A 19,983-nucleotide genomic window follows, 5' to 3' on the forward strand; every position below is an offset into this window, starting at 1 on the left:
CCCAAACTTTGTCATCTACATGAATCACGTGGGGATCTTGCTGACCTGCAGATATTGATTTAGGAGGTGTGTGGAGGGGCCTAAGAATCTACATGCCACAATTTTCTAGTGAGAGGTAGGCAAACTTCTTAAAGGGGCAGACAGTGAATACTTTAGGTTTGCAGGTCATTTGGCCTCTGTTGCAACTCGTCAACTCTGCCTTTGTTTCACTAAAGTAGCCATAGACAATACACAAGTGAATGGACATGGCTATGTTCCAATAAAACTTTATTTACAAAAACAGCTGGCAGGCCCCCTTGGGCATAGTTTGCCCAGCCCTGAGCCCTGATCTAGAAGAACATCCTACCTCTTCATTTTATTATGACATCTAGAATTGATTGAATCATTCAGGCAGTTGTTACAAATATGACAATTTCTTATCTCGTTACTTAAAATGCCTAGTCATCCAGACCAGTAGTTTTACTCAAAGCCTGAAAGCTAGTGCTTTTCTTAGTTATAATCCTGACCTATATGTCTTTTAAATACATGAATCTCCTAATGACATCTATGAATGGAGTTAAACCCATAATATGAAAAAATGCTAACATAAAACACATATTCCAAAGTTGGCAACAAACTGAGAGTAGGGACTAAACAATTGACACTAAATAAGACCATGTTATAATTAATTATAACTTCAAAATTCAAAACTATTCAAATGCTATAAAGGTTAACAAATGCTTTCTTATGGATTATTTCAATTAGTCCTCCATAAGCAACAGCATTCTTGTTTTACAAATGAGGCTGTTAGTAACTTGTCAGAGGTCACAGAGCTAGTGATAGAGTCCATTACTTTCTTCAATAATCAGTATTAATCCAACTGACACTGATTACAAGTCATTTGCTCGTGTAGCAATTAGCTTAGTTTTTTCTCCAAAGCAGCAGTTAAAAGGACCCTACTAAAGAACAATGAAATCACTTGTCAAAAACACAAAACCCAAAAACAAAAAAGCCATAACACTAATGCCAATTGTAGCAAACTATTTTTTTGCCATTAAATTCATTACTTTCTCCCTAAAATAGTATACTGTCAGACACATAAGAACAGATAAGTCAGTGATGCAAAATAACCTGAAGAACACCTTTAAAACAAAAAATGAGTATTTTCAATTGGAAGAGAAACATAATCTGTGGGAACATTTTCTTTTTTGGAAAAGCTTTTAGTATTATGCTGTGCTTTCAAAACGGGATATTTGTGTTTTGGCCACATTTGAAACACTCTTTAAATCTACTACAATCATTACAATAAGACAGTCTTACCATAGTCTGTGGAATTAACGCATAGTTTTGAACTCCTAGAACTTGGCTGAGAAAATTCTGTCCACAATTTTTTCCAACCCAAAGCATCAGTACCTGGGGACAGAGAGAAAATTATTTTAAGATATAGTGTAACAGTGAGCTGTTGACTCACCTTTACCACTGAGTATGTTTTAAAAGACCAAAATGATGAGTAGGTCTAGTGAGATTGTACAGCCTTCAAGTGAACTAACAGTAACTACTATTTACCATGATAAGACATTTTGTACCTGGCATGGAAGGAGGCTATGGAGGGAGAAGGTGGCTAATACAAAAAGACACAGATTAAACAGCATATGATCTGTTCAGGAAGAGAGAGATTAAAGGGAATGAAGGTACAGTAATATAGGCAGAGAGAAGGATCCAGATCAGTCAGACTACTCACAGAGCCTGCGTCCATGAGGAAAGCTCCATCCCTGCTCAACTTCTCCACTGACAGCTGAAGAAGAGGCGGCTGAGGTATGGTTCGGTCATTGATGTTGAGTGCTCCCTGAGGAATTCAGCAACAGATTAAAGCTTGTAGATACAGATAACATGGAATCACAATTACACAAAAAATTTTTAATGAATGTTACCTCTGAGACTTTGGGCTTTACTTAGCTAAATCACAATTAGTATATTTAAATATGAAGAAGATGAAGAACTATTTATCACTTATCTAAACAAAGCCACTCTGAATCCGAATAAAGCCAAATTAACTTCTAATCTTAACTATTATTTTAAAAACTAATACAGTAAATACAATCAATACCCATGTATTCTGAACAGATAAATGACATTAGTGAGATCCAAATAAAGTCTGGAATTTAGTTAATAATAATGGCTGATTGCATGGCTTAGGTCATGTGCACATCCTGAAGGAGGAATAAAAGCCTAATGCAATTGAGATTTTAATAGTTCTCTCTAATTTAAAATTTATTAAGGCCAGAAATGGAAGTTTCTCATTTATAAGTGACTATACTACTGTTACCTGAAAACACACACATATCCCTTAAATATTTGTAATTATTCATTTTTTATCAAAAATAAATTTAAGTGCTTACATTCCATACTCAATTAAACCTTATCTAAGGGAGGAAGTAAATAAAGTACTGACCTACTAATAGGTATTCTCTCTCCAGTGATGAGGCTTTAGCTCCGTGAGGGACTATTAACCTCAGCACCTTAAGACCTCTGGCCTTAGGGCACGCCGGGAGCAGGAGAGAGACTATAACCCAAATTTAGCCAATCAGAAATTTCTCCTGGAGGTTTTCTAATGTGAAATAAGGAAAGAGAGCCTTGTCTTTCTCTGGTGGTAAAGAAGGGAAGCTATCAGTGGCAGAGTTTTCTAGTCTTGTAGAGAAGGCTGATCTGAAAGAATGAAGCAAAGCAAAGAAAGTCTTCGAATCTGAGCTATAGATCTGAGTCAAGCTCTACCCTACTCTTTCCTAAGCTTTGTTTTTGAATGCCATCAGTACCCTTTCCTTCCTAAGGTTACCTGCAACCAAAAGAGTCCTGATAAATACACTGACAGGCTAATAGTGCTTGTCTTTGGATATACATTTATGAGAGGTTTGTTTTTCTTTTTGGTGGTTTCCATATTATAGACATACAATATTCCATTTATATCTTTATGTTAATTTGCCATTTTTTAATGTGAGAAATGGATAGGTCCAGTTACTTGAACTTGTCAGACACAGGATTGATCCTGAGTTATTTTTGTAAGACAAATAATGTTATTGACAGTTATCATTTGCTAAAAAGTTACCTGAAATTTAACAGGCAATTTCTCATATATATATATATATATATATATATATATGTGCGCAACGTATCTTAAATTCTTTAAACTTTGAAAGGTTTTTAAGCAAAATATTACTTCCAACATACATAGCCTAACTTGATTACAATTTCATAAAGAAAGGCTATGATTTAACATTTTCATGCTGTGACTTTAATTTAGGTAAATTTCCTATCAAGGACAAATAATGTTATAATTTAGATAAATATTTTTTCTTTAATTCAAGAACACTGTTGCACTAAACATTGACCTGGGGTGTTCAGATGTAATTTCATTCTCAGGATACTCCTTTCAGATCAATTTGTTTAAATAAATAAATCATAGGTTGCTCTGGTCAATTTCACAATCTATTCATTTACTTAGATCTGCTCTGGAGATCTGTCTTAGGCAACTTAAGTAAATTTGTTTTACGCACTATTTTCAGAATCTTCCCAAAACCAAATTTTTTTCACACAGACATAGCAAAGGAATAAAATTAAAAGCTTTAAAAAAGAAACCCCTCCTCATTTCCACAATGGATTCAATATAATTAGGCTTATAAACCTTCAAGTAAAAGCCACTAAAAAATGAATCAATCTTACCTCATCTGAGAGATTGTCAACTCTATACAGACTGGGATGAGTTGTGAGCATAAGGTAAACCAAGGGCTGATTTTTTACTTGACACATAGCAAAGATGCGTTCATCTAGACGTGCATTCGTCCCAGTCTGGAATGACTTCTGTAACAAAAAACCACCCCCAAATCCAAAAAAAGAGGTATTTAACAAATATATATAAAACTTTGCAAATATCAGTTGTTAAAAGAATATCTTCATACAGAATTAGCAAATTTATTGTTAATTATTCTTTGAAAAATATCTTTTAAGAAGTCACACACAGCTATTAAATTGTGGCTATATCCCCACCTAAGTTTTGAGAAATTAATTACCTGACCATGGCAAAGTCATTTGATCTCTCTAGTGTCTGTTTCCTAATCAGTGAAATAGATCTAAACACTCTATCTACCACATAGTGATAGTGATGTAAAAATCTAGACACCACTACGAGAGGGATAAAGTTATACAGCACATGACAAAATAAAGACACATATGAAGGACCAAAGATCTAAGTGTTCTATAAATGCTGGGTGATAATTAATGGTGGTTTACTATCCTTGTTTCTCCTACAGTTAGAGAAATTAAACAATGTAACAAAGTTTACAAATCAACCAGGAAAAATAATACAAATGAGGGAAGCTACTTAGTAGACTAGAGTTAATAAGTAATTGTGAGTTTTAACTGGTATGTTGGCTTCATGGAGAATAATGAAGTTTTGGTTTCTTTTAAAGATTGGCACCTGAGCTAACAACTGTTGCCAATCTTTTTTTTTTCTTTCTACTTTTTCTCCCCAAACCCTCCCCAGTACACAGTTGTATATTTTAGTTGTGGGTCCTTCTAGTTGTGGCATGTGGGATGCCACCTCAGCATGGCCTGATGAGCGCTGCGATGTCTGCACCTAGGATCTGAACCAGCGAAACCCTGGGCCACCGAAGTGGAGTGCGCGAACTTAACCACTCGGCCACAGGGCTGGCCCCTGAAGTTCTGAGGTAAGGCTTTAAGCTTTCCTATTGATGGTAACGGGTAGAAAGAGGCAGAGAGATAACAGCAATGAAATTATGCCTTAAAACAAGTGCACTGAACAACCAGAAGGACCTACAACCAGAATATACAACTATGTACCGGGGGGTCTTTGGAGAGAAGGAAAAAACAAAACCAAAAAACAAAAACACCTTTAAAAAAAAACAAAGAAGTGCATTGACTATAAATAAGGGAAGATTAGAAAAGGCTCAAGATTTTTTAAAGTGGTATGTGGATAGTTACTAAGAAAGAAAAAAAGTACTATGCAGAAAGGAAGAAGGGAAGTTCCATTTATTCATTCTAAACATATTTACTGAGTACCTACTATGTGCTAAGAACTGTTCTGGGTGCTGGGACAGAGTGTAACAAAAGAGATAAAAATCGTTGTCCTTGGGGCTGGCCTTGTAGCATAGTGGTTAAGTTCAGTGCACTCTGCTACGGCAGCCTCGGTTTGCAGGTTCAGATCCCAGGCACATACCTACAACACTCGTCGGCCATGATGTGGCAGCAACAGAGGAAGACTGGCACAGATTTTAGCTCGGGGTGAATCTTCCTCACGAAAAAGAAAAGGTCAGGGGTGTGCTGGCCCAGTGGCATAATGGTTAAGTTCGCACGCTCCACTTTGGTGGCCAGGGGTTCACCAGTTCAGATCCTGAGTGCGAACCTAGCACCGCTCGTCAAGCCATGCTGAGGCAGCGTCCCACACAGAAGAACTAGAAAGACGTACAACTAGGATATACAACCATGTCCTGGGGCATTGGGGAGAAAAATAAAGGGGGAAGATTGGCAACAGATGTTAGCTCAGGGCCAATCTTAAAAAAAAACACACCACCACCTTGTCCTCATGGACAAAAATCCCAGTAAGGAAGAAGTAAATAATAAATAAGCAAAATATGCAGTGTGTCAGTGTTAAGTGCTATGGAAAGAAATAAAGAAGGGAAGAGAGAGAAAGGATGTCAGGGTGGGGTGGGATGAGAGTGTTGCATATTAAATGAGGAGATCAGGAAGGCAGACCTCAGTGAAAGGATAGCATTTAAGGAAAGACTTGAAGAGGGAACATCTCAGATTTTTAAGTGTTAAAATTTAAATATTTATGTAATCTCTGTGTATTTATATTATATTCATCAGTGGAAATACATAATTTGAGTTAAAGAAACTAGAAGTAGATTCAAAAGCCATTCGTAACAGGGTGTAGTGGGTTGCCCTTCTCACCTGGAAGAGACGACATACACCAGACAGGTTGACCCTTGAGTTCAGAAAAGTATACAAATTGACATGACCCAGAGCAGTCCTTGATCAATTCTGGAATCCAGGATGCTTCCCCAGGTGAGTTACTAACATGAGCTTTTTAGTAAAACTTTATTTTATTTTATTTTTTTTTTGAGGAAGATCAGCCCTGCGCTAACATCTGCTGCCAATACTCCTCTTTCTGCTGAGGAAGACTGGCCCTGAGCTAACATCTGTGCCCATCTTCCTCCACTTTATGTGTGGGACACCTACCACAGCATGGCTTGCCAAGCAGTGCCATGTCCACACCTGGGATCTGAACTGGCGAACCCCAGGCCACCGAAGTGGAACGTGTGTGCTTAACCACTGCACCACCAGGCCAGCCCTTTAGTAAAATTTTATAAGGGAAGGTTACCCTAAGTCTACAAGCCTGGACATTATATTTTGGAGACTAGAAAAATGAGCCTCCTTCACCAGCCCAGCCTTTCCTTCTTTGCTTGGGAGCCTGGGGTAGAGGCAAAGGGCAAAGAGGGGAGACGAATAAATAAGTATCAAATGGAAAACTCTATAAATAAATATATGCACAAAGAGCTAGAGGACCATAGAAGGAAAGGTAACTTCCAGACAGATAAAACATTTGAGCTCAAAGACAAGGACAGGAAAGTACAATGCAGACCATGGAAACAGGTAAACAGGTGTGAGAAGGCATATCTAAAATAAAGAAGCAGAATGTGGCTGAAACTTGTAGGGAGCAGGAAAGAGCCAAAAGAAGAGTCTCACGTGTGACTTCTTGCTCTAGCAATAAAATACACAGTTCTTGTTTCAGAAAACTGATCATCATTTGCATCTTTTTTTTTTTAAAGATTTTATTTTTCCTTTTTCTCCCAAAGCCCCTGAGTACATAGTTGTGTATTCTTAGCTGTGGGTCCTTCTAGTTGTAGCATGTAGCATGTCGCCTCAGCATGGCTTGATGAGTGCTGCCACATCCACGCTCAGGATCCAAACGGCGAAACCCTGGGCCACCGAAGGGAGCGCGAGAACTCAACCATTCAGCCACCGGGCCAGCCCCCATCATTTGCATCTTTGATAACACTGGTGAATACTCAGTGAGCAACTCTTACAAACAAGGCACATGCTTTAAATGAGCATTTTGTAACTTCTTCTGGTTAAAAATCCTCTCAAGGTTTGAAAGAGTTAAGAGTTTAAGAGTTAAAGTCCCTGTCTTCAGAAAACTTAACTGGCATAAAGTTATATATACAATGTTTAGTGATTCACAGGATAAAAATTTTTGCTTTTGACACTTTCACTGTACTAATTTCTGGTTTTGATTCTCTTACCTGTTTAAGGAGAGCCAACACAAAAAGTGGGAAAAGCCGCAATGAGAAAGGAACCATGAGTCCAGGCTGCTGGTTACTTAGGACTGAAGACCGATAAGCTGAAAGAGAATCTATGACGGCATTCACAAGGGCGTCCCGAGCATCACTCAGACTAGCAGTCACAGACCTATCAACAGCTACAAGAAGTGGGAGTAAGGACAAAAGAGAAAGAAGACAGAAGTTTAGCTACCCCACTGTTAAGGACAGAAGAGAGATTTTTTTAAATTATACAAATTCTCTCTCTCATTTATTACATACACAAGGTGCCAAACATAGCAGTTAAAAGCACATACTTTGGAGAATCAAACCAACCTCTGTTGAAATACTGCTCTGCTATTACTTAGCTGTATGACAATCTGGCAAACAATTTAACCTTCAACAGCCTCAGTTTCCTTATCTGTAAAATGGGAAAACTGTACTTCATCGAATCTAAGACATTAATTGTAACCCACTACGTTATTTTATATACCACTGAGAAAGAAACAACACCAAAATTAAACACACGTGCTTTCTTAACACAGAGAATTTTTATTTTATATTTATATAAAGAGCTCTTGCAGAACTGTTTAGACGATTTCCATCATCTGTCAGGTCACTCTATTTATACGCATTTCTGCATACTCAAGACTTTTTTCAATACTAAAAACCTATAGTTGTTTTGAAGACTTCTCAAACTAAAACCAAATGCAATTCATGTGGTTCCAAAAGCACACTCAATGAAGTGATATTATTAACTGCTAGTTCAAATCTGTACATAGGCAAGACAGAATGAAGACAGTACTGTCACCTAGTCAACAGTAACTCTAAGACGTCATCAATTGAAGACATCCTGATTTTAAAGATTTTGATAAAATGTGAAAAAATGTGCATACTGGGATTAACTAAATTTAGTAATAGAACCAATACTTTGTTGTGAAGCAAGTTAAGATTATTTTTTAAATTCACAAATACTGTCTGATATATAGTTGCTGCTATGCTAATAATAAAGATAATAATCATGATCATACTTTTACCAAAAAGTATTAGTTCAACCAAAAATAAAGGCAGTGATCCCCAAATTTCTTAGGTCATAATCTTTAACTTTTAACAACATATAAGACTAAAGTGAGGTTGAGTCCTTTACCAGGCTCCATTAAAAAAAAACTTTCTCAAAAGGAAATTGAAGAAGATGGGTAATAAATCCTACTATAGGCAGATTTGAGTTTGAAGCAAATAAACCCACTGGCAGTCTTCACTGAAGGAGAAAAAAACAAAATGATGTTAAGCTCTCAGTATTTGAAAAAGGGACCAAAAAAAAAAAAAAATCAAGAAGCTGCTATATCTGAGATGAGAGTAAAGCAGTAAAGAGATCAGTAAATTTCCTGCTAGCCCATGTGATCTGGCCAAGGCTGCAAATTTATGCATGATAGTAAACTCGTTTTCAATCCCAAATACCATAATAAGTCAAAAGATCTTTATAGTACACTGTCTCTAGTAATCCAAGTTACAGAGCTCATAAAAATGCTATTAAGCACTAATATTAAACATTAAGTAAAATACAGTTACTTAAGTACAGAGTAGGAAGATATGAGACAGAAAGCAGTTTAGCAGCTGTGTAACATCAGTGAGGGAAGGAGTAGGGGGTGGGCAGTAACTTCTAACTGGCATGAGGTTCTTTTGGATGTGACAGAAATGTTCTAAAATAAGATTGAGGTAATGGCCACACAATTTTGTAAATATATTAAAAGCAATGAAATTCTACACTTAAAATTGATTAAGTGATACAGTATATAAATTATATCTCAATAAAGATATTTAAGTTAAAAAAAAACAAAGAAAGAAAAAGCTATTTGTAGGAGATCCTTTCATTCAAATAGTTTACTTAGCAGGCACACACAGGATCCAAAACACTAAAACTCTTAAGCTAATTATTTACAGGAAAACAAAACTATGTCAATTTTCCTAATATTGTTATTTGCAAAATATTTACAATAGTAGATAATAACAGTTCTTACCCATATTGGCCAGTAACCCTGAAATTGCTTGAACATCAGCTCCAAGAAAGACTTCATTCAGAGTTGAAACTACTGGCAAACACAAAGTATGAACACGAATTCTTCTTTCACCTTTGGGGAAAACACACAAATGATAGTAAGAGATATCTATATAAAAAAATTTAGGGCCAGGTCCAGTAGCCTAGTGGTTAAGTTCAGCACACACCACTTCAGCAGCCTGGGTTCGGTTCCCAGGCACAGACATACACCACTCTGTTAGCAGCCATGCTGTGCTGGTGGCCTGCATACTAAGCAAAAAAATAGGACCAAGACTGGCATGGATGTTAGCTCAGAGCAAATCTTCCTCAGCACGGGGGAAAAAAAAGTTTATATTAAAGTCACTTGGAAAAATCACTTATTTTCAGAACCAAACAGAGTCTCAAATAGGTATTTAGAACCAAAAAGGGTTATATAGTAAGCAGAAATAGTTATCAGAAGTTTAATGAGTGAAAACTCTAGTTTTATTTCTTCCATTTTTGGACTACGAAATTGTTTTTGTCCAAGTTATTAGTGAAAAGACAACAGGGATCGTATTCAAATGATGGTAACATGCTAGCTTTTAAAAAAAATCTCTTTTCTACACTTTTTGGTTACTTTATCTTTTTTTGCAAAAAAAAAAAATTTGAGTTAATATATATACTGTAAGACAATACTACTCCAACATGTGTTCTAGAGTCTGTTTTGATATTTAAAGTCCAGAGAAATCTTATACTTTTCTCCTTAATCACAGAAAACAACTTAAAAGAAAGCAACTAATAGTCACAATTCTCTTTGGTAATTACCCAAAACAACAAAAATCAATAAATACAAGAAAGAAGGGGCCAGCCCCGCGGCTGGGTGGTTAAGTTCGCGCACTCCGCCTTCGGCAGCCCAGGGTTTCACCGGTTCGGATCCTGGGCACGGACATGGCACCGCTCATCAGGACATGAGTGGCATCCCACATGCCACAACTGGGAGGACCCACAATTAAAAATATACAACTATGTACTGGGGGAATAGGGGGAGAAAGAGCAGGGGGGAGAAAAAAAACAAAAATGAAAATCTTTTGAGAACCATCAAATTTCAAATATCACGTCGATCTCAAATTTCTAATCAGTAAGACCCTAAACACCAAAGAAAAAGAACAAGTTAAAAAACTGGAGATGAGGGACTAGGCCAGTGGCACAGCGGTTAAGTTCACACACTCCACTTCAGCAGCCTGGGGTTCGCTGGCTTGGATCCTGGGTGTGGACCTGCACTGTTCATCAAGCCATGATGAGGCAGCATCTCACATACAAAATAGAGGAAGATTGGCCCAGATGTTAGCTCAGGGACAATCTTCCTCAAGCAAAAAAAAAAGGAGGAAGATTGGCAACAGATGTTAGCTCAGGGCCAATCTTCCTCACCAAAAAAACCCAAAAACTAGAGGTGATACCCACATTATGACCTGTATTGACACATGAAGACTAATGAAAATGTATATTATGAGGAGCTCATACAAATTACTTCTGAAGAGAAGAAATAAGATCTACAAAAAAGTGTAACATTGTCTAGAGCTTCTATTCTAGATAAAAACATTGATAACTAAAAGAAAAAAGATACAATGTTTAGCCTATGAAATTGGCAACAACAACTATACACCCACAAAATCAAAGGCTGAAATGAAAAGGGCACTTGACGGGATTACAAACTGGTAAAATCTTTCAGAACAGTACTCTGGCAATACCAAGATTTTTCTGAACAGTTGATCTCTATACATTCTATTTCCAATTCTAGGAATCCATCTCAGGGAAATTATCAGAAATGACCAAAGATTTGTATACATGGATAGAAATTATAATCACATTTTTGACCAAAAAAAAAACATGAGAAACAACCTAAACTTCTAACAGTAAGTATATGAAAAGGAATCCAACATTACTTATTAGGGAAACACAAAATAAAACAAAAAGAGATTCCACTACACTTTATTAAAATGGCTAAAAACAAAACCAAAAACCCTCAGACCAAAAACAAAAACTAAACACTGAGAGCAGCTGGAACTCTCATACACTGCTGGTGGGAATGCAAAATGGTACAGCCACTTTGCAAACAGTTTGGCAGGTTCTTAAAAAATTAAACATATACTTACCATACAACCCAGCAATCCGTCTCCTATGTATTGACCCAAGTGAAATGAAAAATTATCCTCACATAGAAATCTGTACACAAATGTTTATAGGGGATATATTTGAAATTGTCAGAAGATGGAAACAGCCCAACTGTACCTCAACTGGGAAGTGAATAAACAAACTGGACTACTACTGAGTAATAAAAAGTAACAAACTATTGGTAGATGAAACAACATAGATGAATCTCAAATGCACCATGCTAAGTGAAAAAAGCCAGATACAATAGGCTACCTACTATATGATTCCATTTATATGACATTCTTACCATCAGAAAACAGATCAATGGTTGCAAGGGGCTGGGAACAAGACAGAGGTTGACCACAAAAACATAAGGAGATTTTTGGGGTAATGGAACTGATTGTGATAGCTTGATTGTGGTGGTGGTTACACAACACATTTGTCACAACTTGTGGAACTGTACATTAAAATGGTAGAGGGGCCAGCCTGGTGGTGCTGCAGTTAAGTTCGCACGTTCCGCTTTGGTGGCCTGGGGTTAGCCTGTTCAGATCCCGGGTGTGGACCTACGCGCCACCTGTCAAGCCATGCTGTGGCAGGCGTCCTACATATAAAGTAGAGGAAAATGGGCATGGATGTTAGCTCTAGGCCAGTCTTCCTCAGCAAAAAGAGGAGGATTGGCAGCAGATGTTAGCTCAGGGCTAATCTTCCTCAAAGAAAAAAACAAAAAACGGTAGAGTTTACCATATGTCAATTACATATTTATTCTTGTTAATGTTAAGAAAAAAATCAATAAGCAGAAAGGAGACTGAGATGTTCTTCTTTTGTCAAATAAAAAATGATATCTAGGGTCAGAAATCCATCTTACTTTTATATTTACGGTATGCTGTCAATTATAATCCTAATGAAAAAGCTAAACTTCTCTAATACTAAAGGTTTTCATTAAAATGCCTTTACTACACACTTTTTATAGACTTTGGAGGGTTGTAAAGGTGAGTAGACATAGTTCAGAAGCCCTCTCAAAACTCTTCTTTAAGGAGATAAAACAGAGTTAGAGGATGAGAATGGTGAATCTGTAAAACAATAAATTTAGGGGCCAGCCCTGTGGCCAAGCGGTTAAGTTTGTGTGCTCCGCTTTGGCGGCTCAGGGTTTTGCTGGTTCGGATCCTGGGCATGGACATGGCACCACTCACCAAGCCAAGCTGAGGCAGCATCCCACATGCCACAACTAGAAGGACCCACAACTAAAAATATACAACTATGTACTGGGGGGGCTTTGGGAGAAAAAGGAAAAATAAAATCTTTTAAAAAAAATTTAAATACATTTAACCGGCCTTCACATCATCCTTAGGACAAAACACATTATCAAGTAATTAGAAATAAACAAATTATACCTTAAAAAGTGTTTCTCATCTTCCATTGAGCTCCTTCAAACCTTAAGTCAAATGTCACCTCTGTCAGGCCTTTCCTGGCCATTCTATCTTAAAAGACCATCCCCCCAGCACTTCCTAAAACCTTTACCTGCTTTATATTTCTCTGTAACTAATTTCTTTGTAATGTACTATTATTTTACCTATTAATCCTCTTTATTGTCTGTCTCCCCTACTAGAATAAGCTCTATGAGGAAAAGGATTTTTTTTATTCAGTTTTATTGACCGTTGTGTCATCAGAACATATTTCAATGCCTGACACGAAGTTGACTCTCAATAAATACCTGTTAAATAAAATGGTTAAGGAAAACAATACCAAACATCTTGACCTTACCAGGAACAGCAAGAAAGTTCTTAAGATTAGGAATACTCTTTTGCTTAGTAGAAATGAGTAATTACCTTCAAAGAAGAGGGAGTTCATCACAAGCCAAAGACTACATGACCAAATCAAAACACTTACCTTTGCTATAACATTGTGCTTATAGTAACAACAGTGTATTGTACACTTAAAAATTTAAGAGGGTAGGATCTCATGTTACGTGTTTTTCGCCACAATTTAAAAAAAACACTTACCTTTGCTGGATGTATACAAGAGTGCTGACTGAAAGGAAACCAACTGAGTGTCAGTAAGACTCTCTTCCACTGACATCTGTACTGCATATCCAGCATCTGGGTTTACATTTGGCAAAGACAGTAAGTCTGTTGACCGAACAAAGAAGTTCCCATGGAAAGTATGAATGGAAAGACCTAGAAGAGAGAAGTTTATCAAAATGATTTATATACATCTACATATGGATATTTACATTTTACCTTGTCACTTATCAGACTGGCAAAGAGTAAAAAGTTCTGATATGATATTGTGATTTATAATAAGATATATTTGTTCTTTGCCTGTTTCTGGTAGAGAGCTCTTAAAATGCTTAGAATTTCCTAAGTGATGAGAGTGATAAATGTCTTTTGCTATGTTAATGAGGTGTCTTTTTTTCTTAAAGATTGGCACCTGAGCTAACATCGGTTGCCACTCCTCTTTTTTTTTTCTTCTTCTTCTTTTTCTTCTGCCCAAAGACCCCCAGTACATAGTTGTATATTCTACTTGTAGGTCCTTCTGGCTCTGCTTATATGGAACACCACCTCAGCATGGCCTGATGAGTGGTGCTAGGTCTAGGCCCAGGATCCAAACCAGTGAAACCCCAGGCCGCCGAAGCACAGTGAACAAACTTAACCAGTCGGCCACAGGGCTGGCCCATAATGAGGTGTCTTTTGGAAAGTCAAGGTAACTAAGGATGGGGGCTGGTTGCCAGAGGATCCAACCATGTGATTAGAGGGTTGAAACTTTCAGTCCACCCACCCCCAGACCTACAGGAGAGGAGAGGGGCTGGAGGTTAAATCAGTTTCAATGGCCAACAATTGAATCAATCATGCCTATGTAATAAAGTCTCCATAAAAACCCAAAAGGATGGGGTTCATAGAGCTTCTGGGTTGGTGAACACATGGAGATTCAGGGAGGATAGAGCGCTCGAAGAGATTATGAAGTTCCAGAAGCTTCGTGCCCTTTCCCTTTCCCCATACCTTGCCCTACGCATCTCTTCCATCTGGCTGTTCCTGAGTTATATCCTTTTATAACAAACTTGTAATCTAGTAAGTAAAATGTTTCTCTGAGTTTTGTGAGCGACTCTAGCAAATTAATCGAACCGAAAGAAAGGGTCATTGGAACCTCCAATCTATAGCCAAACAAAACCATCCGGTAACAACCTGGACTTGCAGTTGGCGTCTGAAGTGTGTGTGTTGGGTGGCAGCGGTGGAGGGCAGTAGTCTTGTGAGACTGAACTTTAACCTGTGGGTTTTGATGCTTTCTGCAGGTTGATAGTGTCAGAATTGAGTTAATCGCTTGGTGGTGTGGGGAAATACAACCCACATGTTGGAACTGGGAGCAGAATCATATTAGATAATATACAGTAATTAGGGTAAGGGAGGAATAACAGATATCTTCTTAATTCAAGGTGGAAATTCATATTTTCAAAAAGCTTTTCTGGAGGATAATTTGGCAATATCCACCAAAATTATAAATGAATACTTACTTTGACTCTAGGAATTACATATCTAAGAATTTATCCTACAGATACCAGTAGGAAAATAACTAAATTGTGATTTGTACATTCTACTGAATACTTGGTAGAAGTTAAAAAAGAATGAGATCTGAGGCCGGCCCAGTGGCATAGTGGTTAAGTTTCTGCAGTCCGCTTTGGCAGCCTGGGGTTGGCCGGTTCAGATCCTGGGCACGGACCTATGTACCACTTAACAGGCCACACTGTGGCAGGTGTCCCACATATAAAGTAGAGGAAGATGGACATGGATGTTAGCTCAGGGCCAGTCTTCCTCAGCAAAAAAGAGGAGGATTGGCGGCAGCTGTTAGCTCAGGGCTAATCTTCCTCAGAAAAAAAAAAAAAAAGGAGATCAATCTTTGTAAATTAATATTACTGGACCTTGGAGACTTGCTGAAAACATGTACAATGTTCTTCATAAGAATACATTGTACTGTATAGATTTTCCACGGAGAGGTACATAAGCATGTAAATGTAGAGAAAAGCCTGACATATACACCAGCGTGATTACAGTGACTGCATAAGAATGGAGTGAAAGTTAAAGTACGCACACAGAAAAGCTGATACAACAGGACTTTAGCTTTATCAATAATGTTTTTACAAGAAGAGCTGTATATTTTGCTTGTAAAATAAAAACCAACTCTAAACCAGTAATCAGAAAAAAAGAAGGAAGTAGGTCTGTATGTATAAAAATAGAAAGGTGAGGTTAAAAAGAAGCCAGATGTGATTCCCATTGCTTTTATTTGAAGGCTAAAATATATGGTTATATATGCACAGGAAAACTTTTCAAGGGCATATGAGAAACTTTAAGGTAGAACACACTGGGTTAAGTTTCATTTCTCATTTTCTATCCTTTTGTACTGTACCTTTTTAAACATTTACCAAGAGCATATTATTTCATTTGTAATAAAATTTATCATAAAAAAGAAAAAGAAAAACCTAAGCAAGTTAACCACAAAGATATATTAAATTAAGCACTCTTGAAAGAGGGCAAAGGTTGGTTCACTGGCATTCTCCCAACTTCTTTATGCAAAGTCAGGTACATATAAAATAGCTTCTGTCCTGCTAAATAGAAAAAGTCTTAAAAGCACTTTTAGGATGTATATTTCCCCTAATTTATAGCCAATATCTGCAGAAATAATACTTTTTGAGGTCCATTAATCTTAAATGGGGATACAACAAATGGGCCCTTTAAAACATAAACACTAAAAAACTATTAAAATTAATAAACAAGTTCAGCAAGCTTGCAGGATATAAGACCAACACACAAAGCATTAACTATATTTATATAAAGAAGCAATTAAATTTTAAAAATAATTCCATTTACAATAGCATCAAAAAATATTTAGGAATAAATTTAACAAAAGAAATGCAAAACTTTTACTCTGAAAACTACAAAATATTGTTGAAAGAACAAATTAAAGACCTAAGTAAATAGAAAGACATATCATGTTCGTAGATAGGAAGATTTAATATTGTTAAGATAGCAAAGCTCCCCAAATTGATCTACCCATTAAATGCAATTCCTACCAAAATCCCAGGTGGCTTCTTTGCAGAGACTGACAAGCTGAACCAAAAATTCATACGGAAACACAAGGGACCCAAAATAACCCAATTTGAGAAAGAAGAAAAAAATTAGGAAGACTCATACTTCCTAATTTCAAACTTACTACAAAGCTACAGTAACCAAGACAGTTTGGTACTGGTATAAAGATAGACATATAGATTAATAGAATAAAAGTCAGAGTCCAGAAACAAACCCTCACATTTATGGTCAACTGATTTTCAACAAGGGAACATGGGTACCAAGACAATACAATGGGGAAAGAATAGTCTTTTCAACAAATGGTGCTGGGACAATGTATAACCACATGCAAAAGAATGAAGTCAAACACCTACCACACATACAAAATTAACTTAAAATAAATCAAGGACTTAAATATAAGAAATCTATTTCTAAAACTCTTAGAAGATAATATAAGTATAAATGTAAGTATAAATGTTAGTGATCTCTAGTGATTAAACAGTGCAAAAGCATAAACAGAAAAAGAAAAAACTGATAAACAGGACATTGCCCAAACTAAAAACAACTGTGCTTCAAAGGGTACCATTAAGAAAGTGAAAAGGCAACCTACAAAATGGAAAAAAAATTTCACAAACCATATATCTGATAGATGCCTTATATCTAAAAATACATGAAGAACTCTTACAACTCAATAATAGAAAGACAAATAAACCAAATTTTTAAATGAGAAAAGGCCCTCAATAGATAGCTGTCCAAAGAAGACATATAAATAGCCAAAAGCACAAGAAAAGATGTTCAACATCATTCATCAATAGGGAAATACAAATCAAAACTTCAATGAGATACCACAACACACTCACTAAGATGGCTAAAATAAAAAAAGACAAAACAATAACAAGTATCAACAGGATGTGGAGAAATCAGTACCCTCGTTCACTGCTAGTGGGAATATAAAATGGTGCAACTGCTGGAAAACAGTCTGGCAGTTCCTCAAAAAGTTAAACGTACGTACCCAAGTATGTACCCAGGTACATACCCAAGAGAAATGAAAATGTCCAAAACCTCTACACGAATGTTCACAGCAGTATTATTCATAATATCCAAAAAGTGGAAACCACCTAAATGTTCATCAACTGATGAATGGATAAACAAAATGAGGTATATCTATACAATGGGATACTACTGGGTAATAGAAACGAATGAAATATTTTTTTTAAAAAAAGGGAATGAAATAGTGATACATGCTACAAGATGGATGAACCTTGAAAACATTAGGCTAAGTGTAAGAAACCAGTCACAAAGAATCTCATATTGTACGACTCCATTAATATGAAATACCCAGAATAGGCAAATCCATAGAGACAGCAAGTAGACTAGCAGTTGCCTAGAGCTGCCCCAGGTTTCAGGGAAATAAGGAGTAACTGCTAATTGATACAGGGTTTCTTTTTGGAGTATGAAAGTGTTCTAAAATTGATTGTGGTAAATATATATTGTGGTGAATAAATTTAAAACCATTGAATTGTACACTTCAAATAGGTGAATTGTATGATATGCAAATTTCATCTCCATAAAGCTGTTACTTAAAAAAGAAAACAAACAGAAAGCTATTGTGGTAACTGATTGGTTATGGGTGACACTAATATCTGTGAGTCATTTGGAGATGCTGCAACCTCTTAAGAGTTTATTTGATACCTTATACTATAAGAGAATACACATGTTTTCTTTTCAGTTGTTTCACTCAACCATTTTCTTCTTTTTATTACAGTGATGGATAATAGAGAACTTCTTTTAGTACATGGCTTGACCAATAGATTTCAACACCTATCGAGTGGATAGGCTTGTGGATTCTTATCTTTTCATACTTATTTTTTGTAACTATACGTTTCATGCACTCTTTCCATTTTAAAAAATGAATGTTTCAAATGGAATACTACTCAGCTGTAAAACAGAACAAAATCATACCATTTGCAATAACATGGATGGACCTTGATGGAATTATGTTAAGTGAAATAAGCCAGCGAGAGAAGGATAATCTGTGTATGATTCCACTCATATGAGGAATTTAAAATTATGGACTAAGAACAGTTTAGTGGATACCAGGGGAAAGGTGGGGTAGGGGATGGGCACAAAGGGTGAAATGGTGCACCTACAACATGACTGACAAACATTAATGTACAACTGAAATTTCACAAGATTGTAACCTATCAATAACTCAATAAAAAAAAAGAATAAACAGAAATAAGTAAAAAAAAAAAAAAAGAAAATATTTACCACGTAAAAAAAAATGAATGTTTCACGCCCTCTTACAGAACAATAATATTTTCAAATCTGAATAAAAGATTAGAACCAGGTTGACAATGCAGAGAAATGAAATATCAAGAATTATCATATCTTGGGCTGGCTCTGTGGCCGAGTGGTTAAATTCGCGCACTCCACTGCAGGAGGCCCAGTGTTTCGTCGGTTTGAATCCTGGGCGCAGACATGGCACTGCTCATCAAACCAAGCTGAGGTGGCGTCCCACATACCACAACTAGAAGGACCCACAACTAAGAATATACAACTATGTACCAGGGGGCTTTGGGGAGAAAAAGGAAAAAAATTTTTTAAAAAATCTTTAAAAAAAAAAGAATTATAATATCTCATTTTCATAAGAAAATAGTTAACATTTAGCAGCCACAAAACATTTATCCTGAAAAACAAACTGGATATAAGCATTCTGAAACTGTCAGACTACTTTCAGTGCAATATTGTGCAAGGTGTTAGGAGCAGGTATAGGGTGAGAAGAGCACAAATTAAAATATCTCCAGCTTTAGGAGATGTGGTAATGGTTGCACAACAATGAGAATATACTTAATGCCATTTATTTTTTTGTATACTTAAAAATGGTTAAATGTTAAATTTTATGTTGCATATACTTTACCACAATTTAAAAAAATAATTGTTTTTAAAAAAGATCTCCAACTACTACTGTTCAATAAGTGGAATAAAAATTCATCATTAGTGTGATTTATTTTCTTTGGAAATATGATTTTTTTTCATTGAAATACAACTCACATACCATAAAAAGCGCCCCTTTCAAGTGAACAATTCAGTGGTTTTTAGTATATTCAAAATAGTCTCCATTTTTTTTTTTCCCTGCTTTTTCTCACCAAATCCCCTCAGTACATAGTTGTATATTTCAGTTGTGGGTCCTTCCAGTTGCAGCATGTGGGACGCCACCTCAATGTGGCCTAATGAGCAGTGCCGTGTCCGCGCCCAGGATCTGAACTGGTGAAACCCTGGGCCGCCAAAGCGGAGCGCGAGAACCCAACCACTCAGCCACGGGGCTGGCCCCTCTATTTTTCTTTTTCAATGTTTCTTCTCTATTCTTAATTGTATATTCTATAAGAGTAAGTAAAACATCTTAGAAGACAAGACTAGGTAAAAATGTGTATTTACTGGTATCAAAAGCAAC

General features: G+C 36.6%; 1 protein-coding gene across 2 annotated transcripts in view; it reads right to left on the reverse strand.

The window, feature by feature from the left end:
* The window catches only part of SEC24A (SEC24 homolog A, COPII coat complex component), a 66,881-nt gene that overhangs the window by 3,455 nt on the left and 43,443 nt on the right, over positions 1-19,983 (reverse strand). For both annotated transcript variants that reach the window (XM_044780496.2, XM_014828418.3), the window contains 6 exons: positions 13,476-13,649; positions 9,329-9,439; positions 7,296-7,471; positions 3,697-3,834; positions 1,721-1,825; positions 1,300-1,392 (listed from right to left, as the gene is read on the reverse strand). In XM_044780496.2, coding sequence (XP_044636431.1) covers positions 1,300-1,392; positions 1,721-1,825; positions 3,697-3,834; positions 7,296-7,471; positions 9,329-9,439; positions 13,476-13,649 — 797 coding nt within the window. The remainder of the gene's footprint in view (positions 1-1,299; positions 1,393-1,720; positions 1,826-3,696; positions 3,835-7,295; positions 7,472-9,328; positions 9,440-13,475; positions 13,650-19,983) is intronic.

This window comes from Equus asinus, chromosome 9 (genome assembly GCF_041296235.1).
Source record: "Equus asinus isolate D_3611 breed Donkey chromosome 9, EquAss-T2T_v2, whole genome shotgun sequence".
In the NCBI taxonomy this organism is placed as follows: Eukaryota; Metazoa; Chordata; class Mammalia; order Perissodactyla; family Equidae; genus Equus; species Equus asinus.